Genomic DNA, 24511 nt, shown 5'->3' with positions numbered 1-24511 from the left:
TCTGGGACGCTCCCAACTTGTAGACTTCTAGAGGCTGGGCTCCAGCGTGAGTCCAGAAGTCTACATTGCATTTAAACAGCCCTGCAACCCAAACCCCATAAGCCTGTCAGCTGGGATCCTGAAACTGCCTGGTCCCATATGCCACTAGCCTGTTTCCAGCAATAGTGCCAGCTGAAATCATTGCAGAGTGGCATGGGAAATTGTCTTAACACAGACAAAGAAATAGGGCAACCACCCCTAGAAACCTACAAAAGATGTTTGCAGAGTATCTCCATGACAGTTTCATTGAGATTTCTCAGGAAGATAAACGAGACATTCCTATTCACATAAACAAAGTGCTGTGCGTGGCCATTCCCTACCTAACCCAACAGGGAATGAAAAGCAGATTCCAACTCTACCGCTTGCTGTTGCACCTTGACCTCTTCTCATATGAATAAAACAATGAAAAGTCGATACTTTGTCCTGTTACCATGGGGATGAGCCAGGAGCCATCTATAATTTTAAATATTGTAGGGAAAGTGTATGCACATACATACCCAAGTTTCTTTCCCCTCCATCAGATCATCTGTGCTTGCCTGATGGGACAGGCAAGACTGCGCAGGGTCTTGAACAAGTCCTGACTCAGAGCATGGCTGGAGCTCCCTACCACATTTCCTACCCCTTTCCTCCTCCTCACTGGGCAGCAGCAGTCAAAAAAGCTAACGGAATGTTAGGAAAGAGATATGTAAGACAGAAAATATCATAACACTATTATATAAATTCATGGTACGCCCACACCTAGAATAATGCTTGCAGTTCTGGTTGCCCCATCTCAAAAAAGATGCATTAGAATTGGAAAAAGTACAGAGAACTGATGACAGGTATGGAACAGCTTCCATATGAGGAGTGATTAAAAGACTGGGACTGTTCAGCCTAGAAAAGAGACAATTAAGGGGAGATATAATAGAGGTCTATAAAATCATGGTGTAGAGAAAGTGAATAAAGAAGTGTTATTTACCCCTTCATGTAACGCAAAAATCAGAAGTCACCTGATGAAATTAATAGCAGGTTTAAAACAAACAAAAGGAAGTACAGGAAGTACTTCTTTACACAACGCACCTGTGTTGACTTAACCTGTGGAACTCATTGCCAGGGCAATGTTATGAAGGTCAACTGTGTAACTGGGTTCAAAAAAAGAATTAAATAAGTTCATGGAGGATAGGTTCTATCAATGTCTATTAGCCGTGATAGTCAGGGATGCAATCCCATGCTCTGACTGCCACAAGCTGGGACTGGACCGGGGATGGATCACTCAATAACTGCTCTGTTATTCCGTCTGTGACAGGGTGTATATGCCCCACATAACGAGGACGGGGCCAGAGAGGCCCTGCAGCCTCCCGTCCAGTCCTGCCAATCATGCATGTTAGGGAGGCAGGCTTTAAAAAGGAGGAAGCTGAAGTCAGCAGGGGAAGAAGGAGCAGCACTGCCCTAAGCAGCAGACTGCAGGAGTGACTCCTGAAGCTGTGGAGGGAACTACTAGGCAGGAAGCTTTCACCCCAGTCCCGAGGGTAAAGCAGATTCCCAGGGTAAGACAGATAGGCTGAGCCTGTCTCAGTGACCCAGTCAGAGTGATGTCTCCAAACCCACTACAATGGGGCTGGATCATTGGCAGTACTATCGATTCGCCAATCCACCCCCACCCCCTTTGCTGGGATTGCAGGGAGGGAGTATCCTTGAAAGTGTGGGGGTTTGTGATTTTCATTTTGATCCATCAGTTGGAGAGACCTACGGAGGCCCATAAGGGCAGAACCACCACCCTGCAAGTAGTGGGGAAGTGGGGTATGGGTTGTGACCAGCCACTGTAGCTAACTGGGAATGGTCAGATTCCCCTACTTCCGAGGGAAGAACCACTAAGGACTCTGCCTGCATTCTCCATCACTTGTAATATTTGATCAGCCCTGCTGAGCAGTGAAGGGAGACAAAAACAGGAGGCAGCCCAGGGTTGTAAAGTCTGTCCTGAAAAACGGATCTAGAAATGGATCAGCAGCAGGCCACCCTACAGCAATAGCAACAGCAGCTGCAGCAACAACAGGAAATTAGGGGAATTAGCCATACACCAGCAGGAGCAACAACAGAATTCAGCGCAACAAATGGTGTCTGCACTCCAACCTCAAGACAGGACCGGAGGTAGAGGCGAACACCATTCAGGGCCCCCCTAATGCGACGCCTCCAGAACACTGGACTGTGTTGTGGCACCCCACCTGTCGGGACCAGCCCCAACCACATACTGAGAACTCGCCTCAGCATCGACTCAGCCTTGTCCCGGGACTATGCAAAGGTAAACAAGGCAATCCTTGACTACCTGGACATCACTAAGGAGATTCACTGGCGGCAGTTCCAGGAAGAGGCAAACCCTCCAGGGGCACACCCACAAACAGTAGCCCAGAAGTTAAGAGAGCCCTTCTGGAAGTGGTTGAAGTGAGACTCCTAGACAGGGGTACAGGTGGCAGAGCTCGTACTCATAGAGCAAATCTTACAGGCAGGAGAATGGGCCTGAGTGTTAAGACATTGACCTGAGACCATGAAGGATGCTGTAGGCCTTATGGAAAACTACCAAGCTGCCTACAATCCCCCCGAGACATCTGGAAGTCGGACTCAGAGAGATAGAGATTCGCTGAGAACCAGTAATGCAGCATATGAGACCTGACAGGGTCTCAAAAGGACCCCCAATTGCCAAGAAGAAGCTAAGTCCCCCAAGCTGGAACAAAAAGAAAGGAGGACAGGTCGGCAGAACCCTCTACCACACATAAAGGACCCACAGTCTCCCACAATAGTATCTCTTGCACAGCCCCAGAGAAACCAGATAGGCCGGGTAATGGCAGGCTATGCCACCACTTGACATCTGCACCGTCTGTTGAGAAGTGCTTCTCCTGTGGACAGATGGGCCACTTCTTTAGAGACTGCTCCTATATGGAATGTGACTATGGGTGAGTGTGACCTGCAGACTCTAGAGACCGTAAGAAGAACTGCAAGTAGTCCTGGTTTGGGTAAGAAAGTAGTAAGGCTGGTGGGCTCAGGATGTAACTAGACCCTGATCTGCCAGCAACTTGTAGATCCAGAGAAGAGCACTGGAGGAATGGATCCTCCACCAGTGTGTCCATGGGGACATAAGGCACTACCCCTTGCAACAAGTACAACTGATGGTGAGGGGACATTCAGTGACTGTATGGGTGGCCACAGCGTCCACACTGGCCTGACCAGTTATACGGGGCAGAGACTGGGAGTGCTTCAGTGAGGTTCTGGTGAAACAAGCAAACACATAACTGCCGGACCAGAGTCACTCCACCATAGAACCTACGTGGTGGAGGTGAGCGAACTCGATAATCCTGGACAGGGACCATAAAACCAAAGGACCCAAACCTCATCCCAACCAAATCTGCAGCCCAAAGCTAAGACCTATAATGACCATACAGATACCCTCACCCGAGGCACCAGTTTTGAGAGGAGGACAGGGTTGGATCTAGTTGGCCCCTTAGAAAACAGATCATCAGGCCATCAATACATATTGGTAACAGTGGATTATGTGACATGTCACCCAGAAGACAGTCCCCTGTGCTCTATCAATGCAAGTGTGCTAGCAAGTAAGTTAATGAAACTCTTTGCCAGGGCAGGCCTGCCACAGGAAATCTTGACCAATCAGGGACCCAACTTTACATCCAATTTGATGCAGGACTCATGTAGTCTCCTTAAGATAGACAAGTTAAAAACCATTGGCCTACCATACGCAGACTGCTTGCTGGAACATTTTAATAAGACCCTTAAGGGGATGTTGAAGAAGTTTTCCTCCACTAACCCCAAACACTGGGATCAATTGTTGCCTCCACTACCATTTGCTAATCAGGAGGTTCCCCAAGCATCCACAGCTTTCTCACCCTTCAAGCTGTTATATGGCCAACACTCCCGGGGCAGCCTCGACTTATTACAAGAGTCCTGGAAAAGCCAGTGACCATGAGCAGAAAACCTAGTCCTATATGGCCTTCAGTTGTACAAATGGCTTAAAAGATTGGAGGCCTTTGCCCATGAACCTTCAGGCAAAGCTAGGCAGTGAAGCACAACTGTGGAACCTGGTTACAAGAGTTCAAGCCAGGGGACTGAGTTCTTCTGCTGTTGCCAAGCACAGAGTCCAGGCAGGAGCCTTTTGAGGTGTTGCAATGTGCAGGTCCAGTCAACGATGAGATATGAAATCCAGGAAAAAGAAAAAAAAAGACACCCAGTCTACCATGTTGAACTACTAAAGGCCTGGTGTAACAGGGAAGCCTTTCTTATCACTCCCGTCACCACTGACCCTGAACTAGCACCCAAGATTCTGACAAGAGAGGCTGATAATACTGTCAAATTGGGGGAAATGCTTGGGGCTGAACAAAAAGCCCAGATGGATCAGCTGGTACAAGTATTACCTCAGGTATTCTCCACCCTTCCTGGGTTTACCCACCTGACATATCAATGCACTGAGACCAATCATGGAGAGACGGTTAGGGAGGACCATCGGCCCCCTCCCAAGATGATATGGGACATCATCAAGACTGAACTCCATGCAATGCTAGATTTGGGCATCGTAGAGGAATCCCACAGTGAATGGCAGAGCCCCATAGTTCTCGTCCTGAAGCCTAATGGCACAATGAGGTTTTCCATTGACTTCCAGAAGGTCACCATAATCTCCAAGTTTGATCCATACCCCATGCCACCGGTGCACAAGCAACTGGAACGACTCGGGGTAGCCAGGTACCTGTGCACATATGACCTAACAGATCCAGCTGACTCCAGAGTCCAGGGAAAAGATGGCCTTTGCCATGCCCTTCGGACTCTACCACTTTCTGACGATGACACTGAGACTTCGTGGGGTGGCTGCAACCTTTCAGAGGCCAGTGGATCGAGTGCTACTTCCACACAGACTCTGTGCCACAGCTTATCTAAATGATATACTATATAGCCCAGACTGGGACAGCCACATGAGGTACTAAAATCGATCATCAAAGCCAGCTTGACTGCCAACCCAGGTAAATGCAGATTCGGGAATAGCAAGACCACGTAACCGGGACAAAAGTAGAAGCTTTGGCCAGCTACCCAATACCCACAACCAATAAACAAGTTATACAATTCTAGGGGTTGGTCAGATACTACAGGTGATTCATGCCTAACTTCAGAGTCTGGGTCCCCCACCTGAACTGAACTGATGGACTGCAGTACTTTCCCCTGGAAAGTGGGGAGCGGATGCTGTGGTCTTTGGAACGACATGGGTCCAGGAGCAGAAATGATGGCAGCGAGACATCACTAGAAGAAGGCGCACGAATTAGCAGAGCTAATCCTCAGGAGAGCCAGCAGGAGGCGCTAGCATGGTGAGTTGCACCCTGTCACAGAGACGTCAGTTATTTAATAAAACCACTGTGCAATTTAAGAAATATGTAGCTCAAGGCTTCATGCTTCCCATAAGGCATATGGAACTGACAGTGTTTAGGAAGCAAACATCAAGCCACTGTACATTTCCTAAAATATGGTGTTCAAAATATACGCAGGAATGATATTAAATAACTTAATATCCCATCCCCTACCCAGAACTACTCAAAACATCAGTATTTGCCAAGTCCAGATGCTTAAACTTCAAATTTAAATTCAAATTTGGTTTAAGGGCCAACCCATTTGAGTTATACTGTTCAACAATAAAGAGAAAGTATTCAAAAAGTGAAATGCCTCATTTATGGAATTTCCCCAAAGCATAAAAATCACACCAGGTGACACTGCAGACAAAATGGATCCGCTTTGGCAAAATTGATGTTACAAATAGGCTTATAAGATGTGGTTCATTTATTCTGTAACTATAATAGAGATAATAGTTTCTCCCTAATTAGTTATCAAGGAGCAAGTGTTAACTATATTTGTGAAAGAATAAGTTAGTAGAAAAATTGAGATTAAGACCATAGTAGTTACAGATGCTGACATAAATTAAAGAAGGCAAATCAGAAATATTTAACAAGAACTGATAATAGCCATCTGCTCCAAAATGTTTTTTTCAAATACAGTCTACATATGAAAATGCTATACATACAAACTTTATTTAATCCATATTAACTGTTTTGTTTCATTAGCCTCAAATGGTAAAATACAAGCACTTGCATAAATGGATTTAAAGGTTATTTCCTAGAACTGTAGCTTCTTTGAGCACCTCTGTATTCTGTGCTGCAATGCTATTGTGTTCTCTGGTATATTGCCAGTTAATGGTAAAAGTGACATTCATAAGGTGGATCTGGGGAGGAAAGTAGTATATGCTAATAATTGCTAGGTGTACCAAAGTGTGACTCAAGCACTGTGAGTCACCTTGTTACTTCTTGCTTCTAGTAAGAGGGAGTCTTGCCTCTGGTAGGCAAGAGCTGAAGGTTAGCTCCCTAACACCACCAGCCTCAGTCACACAAACACTCTCGTCTGAGCTACGTCAGACCAGTCTTTGCCTTGCAGGGTAAAAAGGTACACCCCAGTCCAAGTTCCCTTGAAGCTTTCCCTTCATTATTTCCAGCTCTTGACACTGGCTACTCACAGAAATCCAGATCCTCTGCTGCCAAAGGAGCAGTGTACCCCAGTTTACCAGTTTTACCTTAAATCACGTTTGAGCACTTATAATAAAACAAAAGAAGGTTTCTCTAAGAAAGAATAGAGATTTCACTAGCAACGAGAGTGTGATGGAAAAAAATGGTTACAATATAAAACACAAACCAGTGCCTACACTTATTAATAGCTATCTTTCCTTACTAATGAAGTAGGTTTTCCATCCCCACAAAGTTCAGTCTGTTGCAGAGCTGGGTGGCTTCCCAGGAACGAGGATCCAATCTTTCATGAAACAACCCCTCTCAACAAGAGTCTCCTCAGTGAATAGACCCAGAATGTCTCTTGACCCTGCGATATACTGAATCAGTTTTATCTTTATACACAGACAGGGTGATCCCCTTGATGTCAGATCATTCCTTTTCCCTTCCAATTAATTTTGATGTTTACAGTTGGTCTTTCATTGTGACCGTAAGGGTATAAATTTCAATACAGTTACATTATTCCTTAACTAGTACCCGTACACATCTCACAATGCTTATGAGTATCATTAAGTTACAAGTTTTCAGTAGACACCTCACATGCTACGCTTCATGGATAAGTACCATGAAAATAATGTATTTGGTGTAGTGAGTTTGCCCAGGCTGAGACACAAGTTGCTTGTTAAGAAAACTGAAACCTTTGCCTGTTGGCACCAATGAGTCTGTCACAAAGAGATGGCCTGGATGTTAAATTTAATGGGAGCAAACTGATTGGTTGCTAATATGGAAAATTGCATAGTTAGACTGAGAGAACTGAGAATGTATCAGAGAAAAATAATGTCATGTGTTCTATCCACTACAATTTAGCATTCATTAAAATCTTCTACAGCAGGGATCGGCAACCTCTGGCATGTGGCTCACCAGCACCCTGGTGGGCTGGGCCAGTTTATTTACCTGCTGCGTCCACAGGTTTGGCCAATCGCGGCTCCCACATGCTGCGGTTCGGAGCTCCAGGCCAATGGGGGCTGCGCGAAGTGGCGGCCAGCACATCCCTCGCCCCACGCCACTTCCTGCTGCCACGGGAAGCCACGATCGGCCGAACCTGCGGACACGGCAGGTAAACAAACTGGCCTGGCCTGACAGTGTGCTTACCCTGGTGGGCCATATGCCAAAGGTTGCCGATCCCTGTTCTACGGTATCCACTAAGGAGATCTTGGTAAATTTGTTGGCTGTTCCACTAATACTCTCATATTTGCAAACTAATGCTTATGGATAAATACCAACCATATTTATTATTAATTTGAAAAATTTGTCTTGAAGTCTTGTCTTGAAAGCTGTTAGCTCTGATCTTGCTTAATAGAATTTAACAACTTAGTTATGGAACTAGCCTTCTCTGCCTATACTGTATTTATTTTGTTGAAGTTTGATTCAAATTTATATTAACCAATTGTCAAATCAGTTTATCAGAACTGTTCAAATCCTTTACTAAAGTGTGAAATTGTCAAAACTGATTAAAGAATTGATCTGTCAGGTTCTGTTTCAGGTGTCAAGACTAGAAAGGCGGCTACCTAAAATGCTAAATTATGTTCTCTTATTTCAGACAGAGGTGGGCAGGATACCGATTCACCCAGAATTGTGAACAGTTGCTTCACAGACTAATCTCTATCTATCTAGTACACTGAATGAGACAGAGTCCTGTGGAAAAAATAATTTTGATCATCTAAGTAAAGACTGTCCTCATGCATATGCACCAGGGACTAAAGCTAAGGTTGCAAGGCAACTGCAAGTATAGTTAACCGTAACAGTTAAGTGCTTGACTTTGCAACGTGAGGCCTGATTTACAGGAGGAAATTAGGTTGGTAAAATCCACACCCCTGAGCAACACAGTTAAACTGACCTAACCCCTGGTGTAGACAGCACTAAGAATTCTCCCATTGACCTAGCTACCGCATCTTGGGGAGGTGGAGTACCTATGCCGATGGGAGAACCTCTCCTGTTGGTGTCAGTAGAGTCTTCATTGAAGTGCTAAAGAGGTGCAGCTGCACCACTGCAACATTTTCAGCATAGACAAGTCCTTAGTGTTGAATAGTTTTTTTGAATAAAATAATTGCGGGTGTTAATTGAATGGTTCTCTCTCTCTCTCTAAAAATAAAATTGTGAAGAATTGGGCATTTAAGCCAGATAGTTTCTAAAGGCATATAAGAGGCATGGATGAACCCAGACACCTTTGAGTTCTCATGGTAAAATACTATGGTATAGAAAATTCAGACCTTTAAGAATCCGATGATTCCCCTGAAAGAAGTAGATTGGCATCACAGGCCCATTAATAAGCTCCTCACTCTCCCATCCCCAGACATCAGAATTTGATTTGCTTAACATACAACAGTTCTTCCTTCTACTTGCGCTCTAGGCATGGCGTGTACAGATACTTTAGTATGTCAATGTTAATTCATCATTTGTTCCAATACATTTTCATCTTCTGCCTTTAATGAAAATACATGACCATTTTATTTAAAATTATCCTCTTTTCTTTCTCTATTTTGAAACTATCATAAGAAGTGAGTGCCCGCCTGCAAAAGTGGAGGACAACTAATTCCAACAGGCTGTCATCACAGAGAACATTTAAACTTTTTGTGAGTTCAAAGGTTTCTTCTCTTCCCCAATAACATATTCCATTGTTGGTTTCCAGTATCAGTTTTTGCCATTATTCACTTGGTTTTAACACTGCAACTACATTTAATACCACTTATATTGTTCCAAACTTAAATCATCTGTCCAGTTCCATGAAGGAATGAATTATATTAAATCTTCCTCGATTAATATCAGATTTTTCTAAGTAGACTAAATTCAGTAAGAATTCTTCTTTGCTTCTTCGGATATCTAGCATACTTATCATGGAAATAATTGAAGGAAGGCTAGCAGCAATACATGTAAACATTATCACATCATTAAAATGCTGAGAACTACCTTAACAATATAATATTAATTCTATTATGTTAATAAAAATTGAATTACTTTGATGTGTTTAGTTTTTTTATAACTGATTTTCAATTCAGTAAAATGAGAAAATAATCACTATCAACACATTTTTGCAAATTTTAAACTAAAATGGTTTCATTTTTTTTACCTTGTTAGCAAAAACAAACAAACAAACAAAAACACTTAAAAAATTTATTTCACCATCATATGTAAATGACTAAGCAGGATACAGGCCAGGTAAGTAATTAGCAGATGAATAAAACAGGCACTTTCCAAAAGAGCTGCTTCTTTTCAATAAAGCACTGTGAAAGCATGGTTTTCCTTTTCTAGTATTTCAACTTCAGTTAGTCACAGTCCAAGTGACACACTGAGGTGCCACATATATTTATATCATGTCCAGCTGTCCTATTTTCTTCTTTATAGAGCCTCAGAGACTGCCAGAGTGAGGTATCCTTACAAGTATATGTCATCTTAAAGAACAAACTTTCTGCTAGCACTGCAAGTCACCTAACCTTGACAGCTCTATAGTTCAGGTTCATTCTAAATAGAGTATTTTCCAATTTTACAACTTCTGAATTAAAAATGTGTTACATAAGAGCGATAGATGACCTATTTATCTAGCTTTCCAAGTTGCTGAAGCACAAGAGCCTGAGGCATCTGCTGAGGTATGCACAAGATCTTACAAGGCCTGCAGAAGCCTTTCCAGTCCCAGGTTTCCTACCCAGATGAATCAAAACCTCCATAACAAGGAAAGCTATTGCTCCTCAGTCAGGGCAATTTCTATGCTAAATTTCACATTTCAAATCTCCTAAGAGAAGACAATCCCAGGGTCCAAAGACATTGAAGCTTCCAAGAGCAGACACAGAATTAACCTCAGCAGGCACAGAAGCATTGAGGGGATACAGGGCAAGAAAGGGACCAGACAGGACTACCCCTCTTCCCAGCAGCCTAGACCATAACTGTGCAGGAATGACTCCCCTCAGGGTCATTGGACTCATACTGCTCGGCCCACCTCACAAGTCACTTGGGTTTGGCAAAGAAAAATTCTGAGTAAGACCCAACTCCAGGCACCAATGAAATTGAAGGTGGCAGAAGCAAACATGCAGGTAGCCTCAGAGCTTTTGTAGTAGGGACAGACTGACACTGATGACACTATCAAATAGCTTTCTACAGTTTTCGCTCTGGATAGTCTTTCCCCTTGCTGATTGACTGACTACTCCAACTTCCTCTAACTCCCATCCTTACAGCCTCATTTCACCTTCCTTGGCTGCTCCCCTTCTCCCTCTTCAATCCTGCCTTGTCCTTCTACGCTTTTCAGTATTCCCCACTCCCTCATCTTTGTCCTCTAATTCCCGCCTAACAAAACCCGAGTCCATTATTTTTTTTAAATTGTGGAAGTAGCATGATATTTACTGCCATTAAACTGTTCCCTCTACTTGTATGTTCTATCCTTTTCCTCCACCGTGTCTGGCTTGTCTATTTTTAGACTGTTAGCTCTTCAAGGCCAGGACTGTCTGTTACTCTGTTTATTCAGTGCACAGCACAAGAGGGTCCATTCTTGATCAGTAACTAGACACTATTGTAATAAAAAATACCAACCAAATGTTCCAGTTGTAGGGCCATTTTGTAAAAAGTCAAGAATTTGAGGGAATGGGAAACGCTCAGTGGTTTGAGCATTGGCCTGCTAAACCCAGGGCTGTGAGTTCAATCCTTGAGGGGGTAAAAATCTGGGGATTAGTCCTGCTTTCAGCAGGGGGTTGGACTAGATGACCTTCTGAGGTACCTTCCAACCCTATAATTCTACGAAACATGTATTTTTCACTCTCCGCCTGTTCAAAAAAGCAGCTAAATCACTTTCCTCTTAAACCTTAAAATAATTCACTTTCTGGCAGAGACCAAGAATAGAAAATTCCAGCTCAAGAAGCGAAAATTTCAGAAAGTTATGATCAATCTAAAGCAGGCTTTAGAATGTAAATCATTGTGCAACATAACTACCCCAGGACATACTAGCATTCCACTGTATCACATTTATATACACACTGTGTGCATGTGCGCATGCACAAAGATACATTATTTATCTCACTGAGTTTTAAGTATCAAAATTCAGGAACAATTACATCTTCCTGTTTCCCCTATATAACTGCCCTCCATGAACAAATGGAACACTGATAGCATATTAGTATATTCACAGTATATTAACAGAACAGCTATTAAATAATAAATGCCTTATATTGTTATCAGCAGGTGCTTCAACAATTAATCTCTGGCTGTTTAATTTTTAGCTCTGCTAAGCAAAGGAACTAAAACATGCAGTCTACTAAAATAGTACAGAATATCTCATAATTATGATAGAAATATCACAAACAACTTGTCCATTGCAGTGGCGAGTACCAGGCTTTGAAAAGAAGTGGTAGAAGCCTGATGTAGATTTCTTTCTGTGGCACTTACTTAAAAGTCACTAAACCTGCAGAGTTCAGAACCTTACGATTAGTTAGTCTTGGTAAAGTATGTCTCAAGGTGATTGGAATCCATATTTTAAAAAATAATTATTTTTTTCCCACTGGGGCAGGCTAGCATTTCCTAAAAGTATGAATCAACTTAAAATTATTGAATTCTATGAAGTTGCAGTAGGTGGAATATTCATATTGCTTTTCCATCTGCAAGAGCATCTTGAATATCACAATGTACCAAAAGGTGCCTCAACAAAAAAAAAATTGCATTTCAAGATTACTCCACTTATTTTAAAATGTCTTTGTAAAGTGTATGGATGTCAGCAACAGCCCTCATACAATGTCTCCTTATATTTTACAAATACACTGTTTAAAAATATGCTATACCAATTCTATCACCAGTGAGCATTTAAGAATAAAAATAAGAAATATCACCCTTCATGACTTTTTTTGTTTCAAAAATAACTACTCCATGATTATTATAATAAGGCTAGTCCTGCAAATTCTAGGTATATACTGCATGTTACTGTAAAATAACCACATAGCGTGTAACAGGGATACTTACTAGTGCTTCTTTTTTTTTTTTTTTAAATGGGCCTAATTTTCTTGAAGCCTTCCAGTTCTTTTCTCAACTCCTTACCTAGTCAAAACTTCCAGAATTATATCAGAGACAGTTAATGCACACATCATTAACACAATAAACCATTCTGGGGCCCATGAAGTCATTATAGTCTAATCCGTCCTCAGGCTTCTATGCAAGTGCACTAAATATCACATTTGTTTAAGAAGGAGAAAAAGCTGTTTTTGTCAGTTATCACTTTTCTAAACGATATAACTCCATTTTCTCTCTTTATAATGGACAAAAGCACACTATGCATTAATGTCCCACAAGAGTTGGTATGGTTTTTTAAAGTCTTGTTTTCCAGATATAGGCATGTAGAAAAAAATAAGTGTCTCGAACCATTGTTTTCCTCCCAATGTTATAATATAAAAGTAATTGCTGATTTTTTCCCTCTACAATATTAACTCACTCTTTTCTGTTGGATTGAACTCATCTATTAAAATACAAAGCTGTCACTCCTTTGCTAGTCAGTTTTCATTAATTAAAAAGTCAACTATTGATAAAAAAAGTTACAGTATACCCTTGCCAACCATCACACACTACAGGTAGCACCAAAAATATCTTTCCTCACTTTTAGTGAATGCTCTTGTTTGCTAACAGTTCATTAGCTTGATAAAATATACCATCTTGGAATACATGAAATATTATCACGTATTTAAAACTACAAATGCAAACATAAAATAAACTAGGTATTGTGATGAATTATCTTTCTTTAATGTGTGTGTCACTTACCACAGGCACCAGTCCTACAAATATACATGCATGTGACTTTGCATTTATTTTATGCCGTTCCCACATTTCAGTTTTCAATATGGCAAAGACTTTTGTGCTGACCATAGTATAGCTGAAGTTGCCAGGGAAGAACCTAGAGGTTTTGGAAGCAGGATAAGGAGCATGTGTGTCAGTATGCTTATCCCACACTCCCAAATTATCTGTTTCGGTTAAAATGATCAATCGTAAAATGGTTCATAGCGGAAAGTGTCAGTATTGTTTTCTTTAGGTTTCAAATTTAACTCACTGAGATAATGGAGCTTGTTCAGCTCTCCAGTGTTTCCAGCTCACAATTTTATAGGTCTCATGATAACTGGAGATTTTCTTAAAGCATCAGCTTGTCAATTCACTTTTTTTTTTCTTTTAAATGAAAGCTAAGTTTCTCACCTTCATGGCTGTGGAGAAACTTTTGAAAACAGGAAACCCAAAGGCTATGAATGCAGACAACAAATAAAAATAACCCCAAAGTTAATTTTTTTAATGTCTTCATTTTGGTGGGGCCAACTCATGATTTCTAAATTCTCAGGCTTGACAATATTGATTCTCAAAGCTTGCAGGCCAACTCAGAGAAATGACATTGGTTTACAATCCTTTGATATTTTCTTTGCACCCTTCACCATCAGAAACCTTCCCTTTTTCTTCTTCTTCTTTTTTTTTTTTTTTAAATAAGTTTAGATTCTTGACCAATTCTGTAACAATGGGAGAATTCTATGACAAATTCTGTGACCCTGGAATTGCAGGATGCCTTAAGTCTTAACAACAGTCATTGTACATACAGTATTTTTTTTAGCAAACCAGATAACTAACTTAGAGAAACTTAAGTTAGTTATCTGTGAACACATATAATTAATGTTACAACATACTTAACATAATAGCCATAATCATCATTATGCTTCAATAGTTATATAGGCCAATGAAAACATGCAACTTTATCAAATCTACCTGATGCCCGTCTAGTGAACCGGTTTATCACTGGAGCTAAAAGAAAAATAGAAAGACATAATTAGATTTTATTAATGGTTTAAAGTCAGAACTTTAAAAAATAACACTGTATAAAAATAGTATTATTTTGTTTAACAATTTTCTGTAGATTTGCAGAAAAACATGCTAGTTGTCCTCTAAATCTAAATATTTGAACACAAAGTCGCAAAAGGTGTTATGGTCAGTTATCACTTACATTTAAAGAAATTAAGATTTAAAATATCATTTTCACTCTCTTTTTAAGCATTACTATATGCATGTACTTATTGCTATGTCTCATGATGAAATACTTTATATTTGCATCAGTTACTTAAATAACTAGGACTGCAAGAAGCCAACGTCTACAAATGATGCAAACTTGGATGCAAATATTTAATAGAGTGGATTTTATTTTAATTTTACAAAATGTATAGATCTAGATATCAGTTAACTTAAAGATACTCTTGCATAAAAAAGGACCAACCTGAAATGACACTTGAGGAATCAAAAGTTATACAGGTCAGTAATTGTTCACATAAGACAAGAATGCCAAAAAAACCTCCACGTGTAGCTCCAAGGCACCAGTGACTCACAAACTACTATAAATGTGCCCTATACACACTGAGAAAACAGAGATTCCCAGCTTGTTTCTAACCCTGATGGGCTGCAAGATATATACAATTTTGACTACTTTCTTGCGGGTTGGGGGGGGGAGGGGCGATTCGCCTCCACTTCAATTCCTGCCTAGTGTTACCAGCACACTCAAGTACTGCTAGAGCTAGAAACCAATGTTTTATATACTATACCATCAAAATGCATACTAGAATTTGATTTCAAATGATAATAAATTATCTCTAATCCTAGAAGGTTAAGAGATCAATTGTTAAAATCTTAATAGAACTGAAAGAGAGACCGAGATGATAATCAGAATGACGTATTTTAAAGTGTGGGAGTCATCTACTTTTATAACAATAATAATATAAGAAAGAATATTTATAACTGTATAAAACCCTCTCAATCATTCTGTATGAACATTAAATGAAGAAAATATTGTATTTTTTTCTTCACTTATTTTCACTTGGGCTTATATAGCACTTCTTGAATGTAGACATATGCACATAGAACTAAGAACTGCTTAAGAAATAGGAAAGTCTGAATCCCATGAAGCTGCTAACAGCCTCTCAAATTCTGTTATAAGAGGGAACAAGAGCAGAGTTACATGTTCTGGTTCAAATTCACAGATGGTAGTGGTAGCATACCAGGAGACTAGACTGCAGTAATGCAAAGGAACCACAATTCCATTACAAGGAAAAGCAGCCTGTCAGGAACCAACCAACACAGGTGGGGGTGTATACAATATCCATAGTCTCAGAGCCTTCTCTCAGTCATTCCCACTGGCAAATATTAAATCTAGCCTCACAACAGTAGAAACCTTTGTGGGGGGCAGAGGATGAAATTATGACAGCTTTTGGCAGGGGTGAATCTCATCTTGGGTGTAATGGATTTGGCAGGCATCACTGGGCCAGGTTCAGACTCCCACCTGCCCAATGTAAATAAAATTTTGTGGCTGTCTTTTAAAAAATAATTCAAAAATAAAGTTGAAGTGGCATACTGGTTCCAAGTTATGTCATAGCTAACCTATGAAACCACATGCTTGTATTTTTCTTACTCTTATCTTCCCTTTCTTCTTCCCTCCTTTTGTTAGTCACACTAACTTATTATACCTTTTCTTGATTTAGATTGTCAGCTCCTCATGACAAACTCTCACTACATGTTTGTACAGCAGCTGGCACAATGGAGTTCTTACCCTGACTGGGGGATCCAGGTGAAATAATAACAACAACTCCTCCTCCAGAAAGGTGACGGACGCTTTCCAGAGCAGTACATTTTTCCAAGACAGGATCCTCCAGGCAGGAGGTGACGTCACACGAATGCATCTCTGAACTCAGTCTTTGTTAACCAAGGACAACGAATGTGAGTGGGGTGCAGTGGCGGGAGAGGGGAGGGGCACTGTTGGAATTATTAATAATATTTAAGGCCCTACTTAATTTGTGATATCGAGGAAACTGCAGTTCCTGCAATATTAGGCTTCCACCACAATTTTGATGGTGGAAACACTCCAGCTCTCAGCCCCAGGCAGACGACAGCGGGAGCCTCCCTGGGTCTCAGCCCCAGGCTGTTGCTGTTAACCCTTTTCCAAATTACCCCAAATAATAACATCCATTATTACTTTTTCATGGCTTGTCCACAACTCAGCTGCTATTTTTTTGACAATCATCTCGTGATTCAACTAGGGGCTTAATAAAATTAGTAATATTAATATGGAAAATCACCCAATACCAATTTAACCATAAATTCCTTTATCAAATCCAAAGGCCAAATGGTACTTCATGCAGTTGCCTCAAAAGCTTACCTAATAAGCAATTTACTACACCCAAACAGTAACAAAACATTTATAAGCATTTTATCAAGATTCTAACAAACAGACTAAACCAGGGCTGCTTCAACCCATATTGGTTGGCTCCAGTTCGGTCAGACAGGTATTAGCAATGAACCTCTTAAGAGCTGACTTCTTATACCCTTTAATAGACAAGTGATGTAATTTCCAATTACTGACTTCATCTAAAAACAATATGAGAGAATTCACCCTTATTTCCAGTCTTAACCCAGATAAGATTTACAACCGTCTTTCTTTTCAAGACCTTTCCTCTGTAGCTCTTCCCCTCCTTTCTGAGAACCAACAGCTTCTTCATTGAACCTGAATTCACACAGGAGATAGACACTAGCTGTGGGTGGGAAAGGGCTGTATTGGCTCATTTTAAGACAGATATTCTTTGTTTAATTTAAAACCATCTGCAGTTACCCCTATCGGTCAGAGGCCTATTTTTTAGAAACTGCCCCTTACAGTAGAACCTCACAGCTATGGACACCTTGGGAATGGAGGTTGTCTGTAACTCTGAAATGTTCGTAACTTTGAACAAAGCGCAGTTTGGGCTCCAGATCCAGCAGATGACATTCCAGGCCACGATTCAGCAACAGCTGAGCAACCTAATCAGCCCCGGCATGAGTTTGCTCACATGAGCATGTGTGTGTGTGAGAGAGAGAGGGAGAGAGAACAGCATGTCCCCCTCCCAGCCAGGGGAGAGGGGCTAAAAACAGCACGTCCCTCTCCCAGCGGAATGGGTGGGGAAGGGTGAAAACTGCTAAGACCTCAGCTCTGTTCCTGCTCTGCTGGCTCCACCTGCCTTGAGCAGCCAGCCCCAGTGTCTTCTTGTAAGTGGCTGCCCCATGAGTAGGGTTGCCAATCCTCCTGGTTTGGCCAGGAGTCTTCCATAATCAGGCTCAATCTCCTGGAGGCTACTGAAGCCAATTCAGGAGATTTTAGGCTGCTAAAAGTCCGGCGGCGTAGCAGAGTTAAGGCAGGTCCCTACCTGCCCTGGCTCCACGCCATTCCCGGAAGCTGTGACGTGTCCAGCAGTGGCTTCTAGGTGGAAGTGCAGCCAAGGGGTCTCTGTGCATTGCCACTACCCCGAGTGCTGACTCCGCAGCTCCCATTGGCCGAGAACAAGGAACCACGGCCCAATGGGAGCTTCAGGGGTGGTGTGTCCAGGCAAGGGCAGTGCACAGAGCCACCTGGCCGCTTGTGAGCCTAGGAGCTGCTGCTGGACATGCCACCGCTTACCTTAGGTGGCTTGTGGGAGCCACCTAAGGTAAATGCCACCGGGCTAGTCCCTGCACCCTGAACCCTTTCCCACATCCCAACCCCCATCCCAGCCCTGAGCTTCCTCCTGCACCCAAACTCCCTGCCAGAGCCCTCACCCCAAGCCCCCTGCCCCAGGTTGGAACCCCCCCCCCGCACCCAAACTCTCTCCCAGAGCCCACACCCCAAGCCCCCTCCCAAACACCAATCCTCTGCCCCGCCCTGAGATTCTTCCTGCACCCCAAAAACCCTCCCACACCCAACCCCCTGTCCTAGCCTGGTGAAAGTGAGTGAGGGTGGGAGAGAGCATGCAATGGAGGGATGGGGGCTGGAGTGAACAGGGGAGTGGGGCCTCTGAGAATGGGCAGGGCAGGGCTTTGGGGAAGAGGCGAGGCAAGGATGTTTGGGTTTGTCCAATTAGACAGCTGGCAACCCCACTCGGAAGATGGGGGTGGGGTGGGCACAGGCAGCCCAGATGAGCCTGCCTTTAAGATGCAATACAGGCACAGTATAGTACTTGCTGCTTCTTTTTAATCTCTGCTGCTGCCTGATTGGCTACTTCCAGTTTTACATGGTGTCCAGTTCACCAGTCAGTCTGTAACTCTGGTGTTCGTATCTTTGAAGTTCTACTGTATTTTATTAGTTATTCTTTGGACCAGATATCCTCCCTACTTTATTCCTTTTGGCCCTACAACTCATTATTTTCAAGGCCTTTCTTCTACTTGCTAGTCAGGGTCTTTCTTTACAACACATATACGTTTCCTTAACCAATAAGCTAACTTTAATTCTTTAATTTTATACTTAACCTAAAAGCACACTGAAAGAGCTTTTGTTTGTTGGACTTTCTCACCACAAGGCGAGAACCTGTGGCAAAAGACATTGCCCAACGTACTCAGGAGTGAGTGTTTTGCTCACGATCTTATGCTTCTGAATCATGCTTGCAGCATTTTCCCAAATTAATGCTGGGTTACTTTCCCCTTCTTATTAAAAGTTTCTTTTCTACACAGACTCAATGCTTCTGAGAAGAGAAGTAATGCCTCAGCCCTGGTCTACACCATGAGTTTAGGTCGAATTTAGCAGCATTAGATCAATTTAACCCTGCACCCATCCACAGAATGAAGCCATTTTTGTCAACTTAAAGGGCTCTTAAAATCTATTTCTGTACTCCTCCTTGATGAGGAGATTAGCGCTGAAATCAACTCTGCTGGGTCAAATTTGGGGTAGCGTGGACGCAATTCGATGGTATTGGCCTCCGGGAGCTATCCCAGAGTGCTCCATTGTGACTGCTCTGGACAGGACTCTCAACTCAGATGCCTGGCCAGGTAGACAGGAAAAGTCCCGCAAACTTTTGAATGAGCTCCAGCATGGACCGAATGGGAGGTTCTGCATCTGATCGCTGTGTGGGGAGATGAATCCGTGCTATCCAAACTCTGTTGCAAAAGATGAAATGCCCGAATATTTGAAAAAATCTCCAAGGGCGGAGGTTATAACAGGGACCTGCAGCAGTGCCATGTGAAACTCAAGAAGCTCAGACAAGACTATACAAAGAACCACAGAGGCAAACGGCCACTCCAGGTCAGAGCCCCAGACATGCCGCTTCTATGATGAGCTGCATGCCATTCTAGGGGGTGCCCCTACAACTACCCCATCCCTGTGCTTCCCTCCTTCCACACCCCTCCCAGGCTACATTGGCAGTTACCCCCCAGTTGTGTGACGAATTCATAAAGAATGCATGAATTGGAAATGACAATAACTTTATTGCCTCTGCAAGCAGAGATCAAAAAGGGGAGGGGAGGATGGTTGGCTTACAGGGAAGTAGAGTGAATTGAAAGGGCGGGTTTTCATCAAGGAGAAACAAGCAAAACTTTCACACTGTAGCCTGGCCAGTCATGAAACTGGTTTTCAAAGCTTCTCTGATGCATAGCATGCCCTGCTGTGCTCTTCTTACCGCCCTGGTGTTTGGCTGCACATAATCAGCGGCCAGGCAATTTGCCTCAACCTCCCACCCCGCCATAAACATCTCCCCCTTACTCTCACCGATACTGTGGAGCACACAGCAAGCAGTAATAATGATGGGAATATTAGTTTTGCTGACGTCTAGCTGAGTCAGTAAACTGTGCCAGAGAGCTTTTAAACTTCCAAAGGCACATTCTACCACCATTATGCACTTGCTCAGCCTATAGTTGAACTGCTCCTTAATACTGTCCAGGCTTCGTGAGCCATGGGAGCAAGGAGTAGGCTGGAGTAGGTGCAACCATGTGGTGCTGCCAACTGGGAGAGGAGTCTGAGGCAGAAGCCTCCAGCTGGCATTATATTCCAGGCAGGACTGAATCTCCATTAGACGAAACTTAAAGAAGAGAATGCCCTGGAGTCATTCCCATTTTTGTCCAGGCGCCCCTGACCGACCTCACCGAGGCCGGCCAGGAGCAACCATGTCTGCCCAGGCGCCCTCGACCAACCTAACCAAGGTTGGCCAGGAGCACCCATGGGACCACAACGACAGTTAACAGTTGTATTGCATTGTCTGCCATTCGCAAGGCAAGGCAAGGGGATGTTGCAACGTAGCACTGCAGTACCAAGTCTGCCAGCAGCACCCAGGAAACATACGGTCAGGGCCAGCTCCAGGCACCAGCTGATCAAGCAGGTGCTTGGGGCGGCAACTCCGGAGCGGGGCGGCACTTTCATGTATTCGGCGGCAATTCGGTGGAGGGTCCCTCACTCCTCTTGGAGCAAAGGACCTCCTGCTGAATTGCCGCAGATCGCAATCGCAGCTTTTTTTTTTTGGCTGCTTGGGGTAGCAAAACCCCTGGAGCCGGCCCTGCATACGGTGATAGTGAGCTGAGCGGGGTCCATGCTTGCGGTGGTATGTCATCTGCACAGGTAACCCAGGAAAAAAGCGAGAAATGATTTTTTGCTGTTGCTTTCACAGAGGGAGGGAGAGAGAGAGGCCTGATGACATGTAACCAGAACCACTCACGACAATATTTTTGCCCCATCAGGCATTGGGAGCTAAACCCAGAATTCCAATGGGCAGCGGACACTGCAGGAACTGTGGGATAGCTATCACAGTGCAACTCTCCAAAAGTCAACGCTACTGTGGATGCACACTGCTGATTTAATGCGCTTAGTGGGGACACACACAATTGACTGTATCAAATCGATTTCTAAAAAATCGACTTCTATTAAATCAACCTAATTTTGTAGTGTAGACCTACCTTTAGAGGCACCCAGGGTAGTGTGTAATTTCCCCAGGTTAATGGGTAGGGGGGCTCGAGCCAGCTCAGTGTTGTTTTGTTAAAAAGGAACCCTTAGATATTGGATCCAGCCTTTGTTGCTGCCAACTCCACGTGGCAGAAGCATTACCCTAAAGAAACTAAATTAATTCTTTGCTTCAGTCTTCATGGCTGAGGATGTTAGGGAGATTCCCAAAACCGAGCCATTCTTTGTAGGTGACAAATCTGAGGAATTGTCACAGACTGAAGTGTCACTAGAGGAAGTTTTGGAATTAATTGATAAACTTAACAGTAACAAGTCACCAGGGCCAGATTGCATTCACCCCTAGAGTTCTGAAAGAACTCAAATGTGAAATTGCAGAACTATTAACTATGGTTTGTAACCTGTCCTTTAAATCAGCTTCTGTACCCAATGACTGGAAGATACCTAATGTAACACCAATATTTAAAAAGGACTCTACAGGTCATCCCAGCAATTACAGGCCGGTAAGTCTAACCATCAGTACTGGGCAAATTAGTTGAAAGAATAGTAAAGAATAAAATTGTCAGACACATAGAAGAACATAAATTGTTTGGCAAAAGTCAACATAGTTTATGTAAAGGGAAGTCGTGTCTTACTAATCTATTAGAGTTCTTTGAAGGAGTCAACAAACATGTGGACAAGGAGGATCCAGTGGACATAGTGTACTTAGATTTCAAGAAAGCCTTTGACAAGCTCCCTCACACAAATCACCAATTGAATAAGATATGGAAATTATGTCTGTCTTGCCATAGTGGAACTATAAGAATAACCTGGCCCTTTCTTTTCTTATCTTGAGCTGAACCTTGGATATTAGAGGAATTGGGAGAAAAGCATATGTCAGGGTTCCCTTCCCACTCTAAACTCTAGGGTACAGATGTGGTGACCCGTATGAAAGATGCCCTAAGCTTAATTCTACCATCTTAGGTTAAAAACTTCCCCAAGGCACAAATTCTTCCTTGCCCTTGGACAGTATGCTGCTACCACCAAGTGAGTTAGACAAAGATTCAGGAAAAGGACCACTTGGAGTTCCTGTTTCCCCCAAATATCCCCCCTAGCCCCTTCATGCCCTTTCATGGAGAGGCTTGAGAATAATATACCAACCAAATAGGTAACCAAGGTGAGCACAGACCAGATCCTTGGGTTTTTAGCACACTAAAACCCCAATCAGATTCTTAAAAACATAACTTTCTTATAAAGGAAAACAGTAAAAGAAACATCTCTGTAAAATCAGGACGGAAGGTAATTTTACAGGATAAGATGATTCAAAACACAGAGGAGTCCCCTCTAGGCAAAACTTTAAAGTTACAAAAAAAAAAACTGGAATAAACCTTCCTCTTAGCACAGGGAAAATTCACAAGCTAAAACAAAAGATAATCTAATGCATTTCCTTCCTATTAATTTATGATTTGTAATCTTAGATGCTTAGTTTAGATATGGCTTTAGGAGATGTATTTTCCCTGCCCTGGTTCCTTGCTGACCCGAAGAGAACAACAAAGAGAGACAAAACAAAAACTTTCCCACACAGATTTGAAAGTATCTTCTCCCCTCATTGGTACTTCTGGTCAGGTGCCAACCAGGTTATTTGAGCTTCTTAACCAGTCTCCCTGGTTCAGAGATGGGATCATTGCTGCCCATCCTGAAACGTATCTTTCCAAATCTATTGAGTGATCTTAGATCCAGAATGGATCTTCAACCACCATTCTTTTTCGTTATCAGAAACTATTTGGAATAAAAGCCCTTCCCTCTGTGTTAAATGGGAATTGATTCTATAGCACCTAGGTTCAGAAGATAGTTTGTTTTCTGATGTAAAAGGTGCTCGCAAGAAGGATCCCTGAAGGAGGTTAGGGAGGGAAGGTAAGTAGGAGGGAGGGAGGTAAAGTGGATCAAATATTCCGTGGAAATGATTTCTAATACCCGCTTGTCTGTGGTTATACACGCCCAGTTTTGACAAAAAATTGTAAAGTGGTTGCTGAAGGGGTGGAGATATTTGGGTCATTGCTGCAAATAAAGCTGAGCATGGTAACTCTAGGCCTTCACCAATACATCAAAATTGATGTTTAAATGTAAATGGCTCTGATTTTGAAGATTGTGGGGCAGCTGGTCTTCACTTCTGTAGTAGTTGTCCTTTCTGTTGGGATTCATAATGGTTCTGGGGAGGAGGGAACAGAACAGGCTAGAATCTCTGTGCCATCTATGACTTATTATATCTTCTTTTTTGAGGGAATGCAACATGGCTCTAGAATCTTTTAATGTGTGGAGAGATTTGTCCATTTTTTAGAAAACAACTTCGATCTTTCAAATGGAAAGTCTTCCACAGTGGATCATACATCCTTTTGAAAGCCAGAAAGGAGAAGTGTAGATGGGCTGGACTCACACCCACAGCGCCTCTTGCTGGTGACTGCCGGGAATTAGCTCAAATTCCAGCCCAGAGTGCCCTCTGCAGGCCGGTGATCCACCTGTCCGCTATTGGCCTCCGTGTCCCCCCCTGGAACCCGGTGCCGCTTTAACTGGGTCTCCCCCCGTCCCAGGGGAACCCTCACCCCACTATCCCCACTTTGCCTCAGTCGTAGCTACTGCCAGTCTCTGTTTAGCCCCCGTGCCCTGGGGCAGACCGCAGTGTATCAGCCGATCATCACAGGCAACAAGGGGTTTGGACTGGCTGCCTTTACCCACCCTCCGGCTGCCCCTCTGCAAGCCCAGTACCTAGGAGGCCTAGAACCAGCTCTGCAGCCTGGGGAGTTGCTGGCCTAGGGCTTCCCAGCTCCTAAGGCCTTTCCCCAGCCCTGCCTTCTTCTAGGTCCCCCAGGTGAGTTCCCAAGCAGCCAGGACTGTCTCCCCGCCCCTCTCCAGTCAGAGAGAGACTGCTTGCCCTTGGCTCCCTGGCCTTCTTATTAGGCCCTGTGGCTCAATTTGGGGCGTGGCCCCAGCTGCAGCCACTTCCCCAATCAGCCCAGCCTAAAGGCTGCTTTCTCCAGCCCCAGCCCCTTTCCAGGGCTGTTTTTAACCCCTTCAGGGCAGGAGCAGGGATCCACTCTGCTACAAGAAGCCATGAGGTTCTTTGCATGACAATTGCTGTTGAGATGGAGCGAGCAGCTGTTATCAGCAGCATCCAGAGAGGCCTGCAACAATGTTCTCACAAGGAACTGACCCTCAGGAATGATCGATTGAAACTACTGTTTGATCAGTTAAGAGATGTTCAATGAAGGTGTTTAACTTAAGG

The 24511-nt window shown here is 43.1% G+C and overlaps 1 protein-coding gene across 1 annotated transcript in view; it reads right to left on the bottom strand.

Moving 5' to 3' along the window:
• PRKAR2B (protein kinase cAMP-dependent type II regulatory subunit beta) overlaps positions 1-16273 on the bottom strand; it is a 113125-nt gene extending 96852 nt beyond the window's left edge. Inside the window, exons 1-2 of the mRNA XM_032769826.2 lie at positions 16144-16273; positions 14319-14354 (exon numbers count right to left, since the gene is read on the bottom strand). Of these exons, the coding sequence (XP_032625717.1) occupies positions 14319-14354; positions 16144-16273 (166 nt within the window). The remainder of the gene's footprint in view (positions 1-14318; positions 14355-16143) is intronic.
• Between the last annotated feature and the right edge of the window lie 8238 nt (positions 16274-24511).

This window comes from Chelonoidis abingdonii, chromosome 1 (genome assembly GCF_003597395.2).
Source record: "Chelonoidis abingdonii isolate Lonesome George chromosome 1, CheloAbing_2.0, whole genome shotgun sequence".
Lineage (NCBI taxonomy): Eukaryota > Metazoa > Chordata > Testudines > Testudinidae > Chelonoidis > Chelonoidis abingdonii.
The sequence above is the reverse complement of the archived record's forward strand: the minus strand, read 5'-3'. Positions and strand labels throughout refer to the sequence as shown.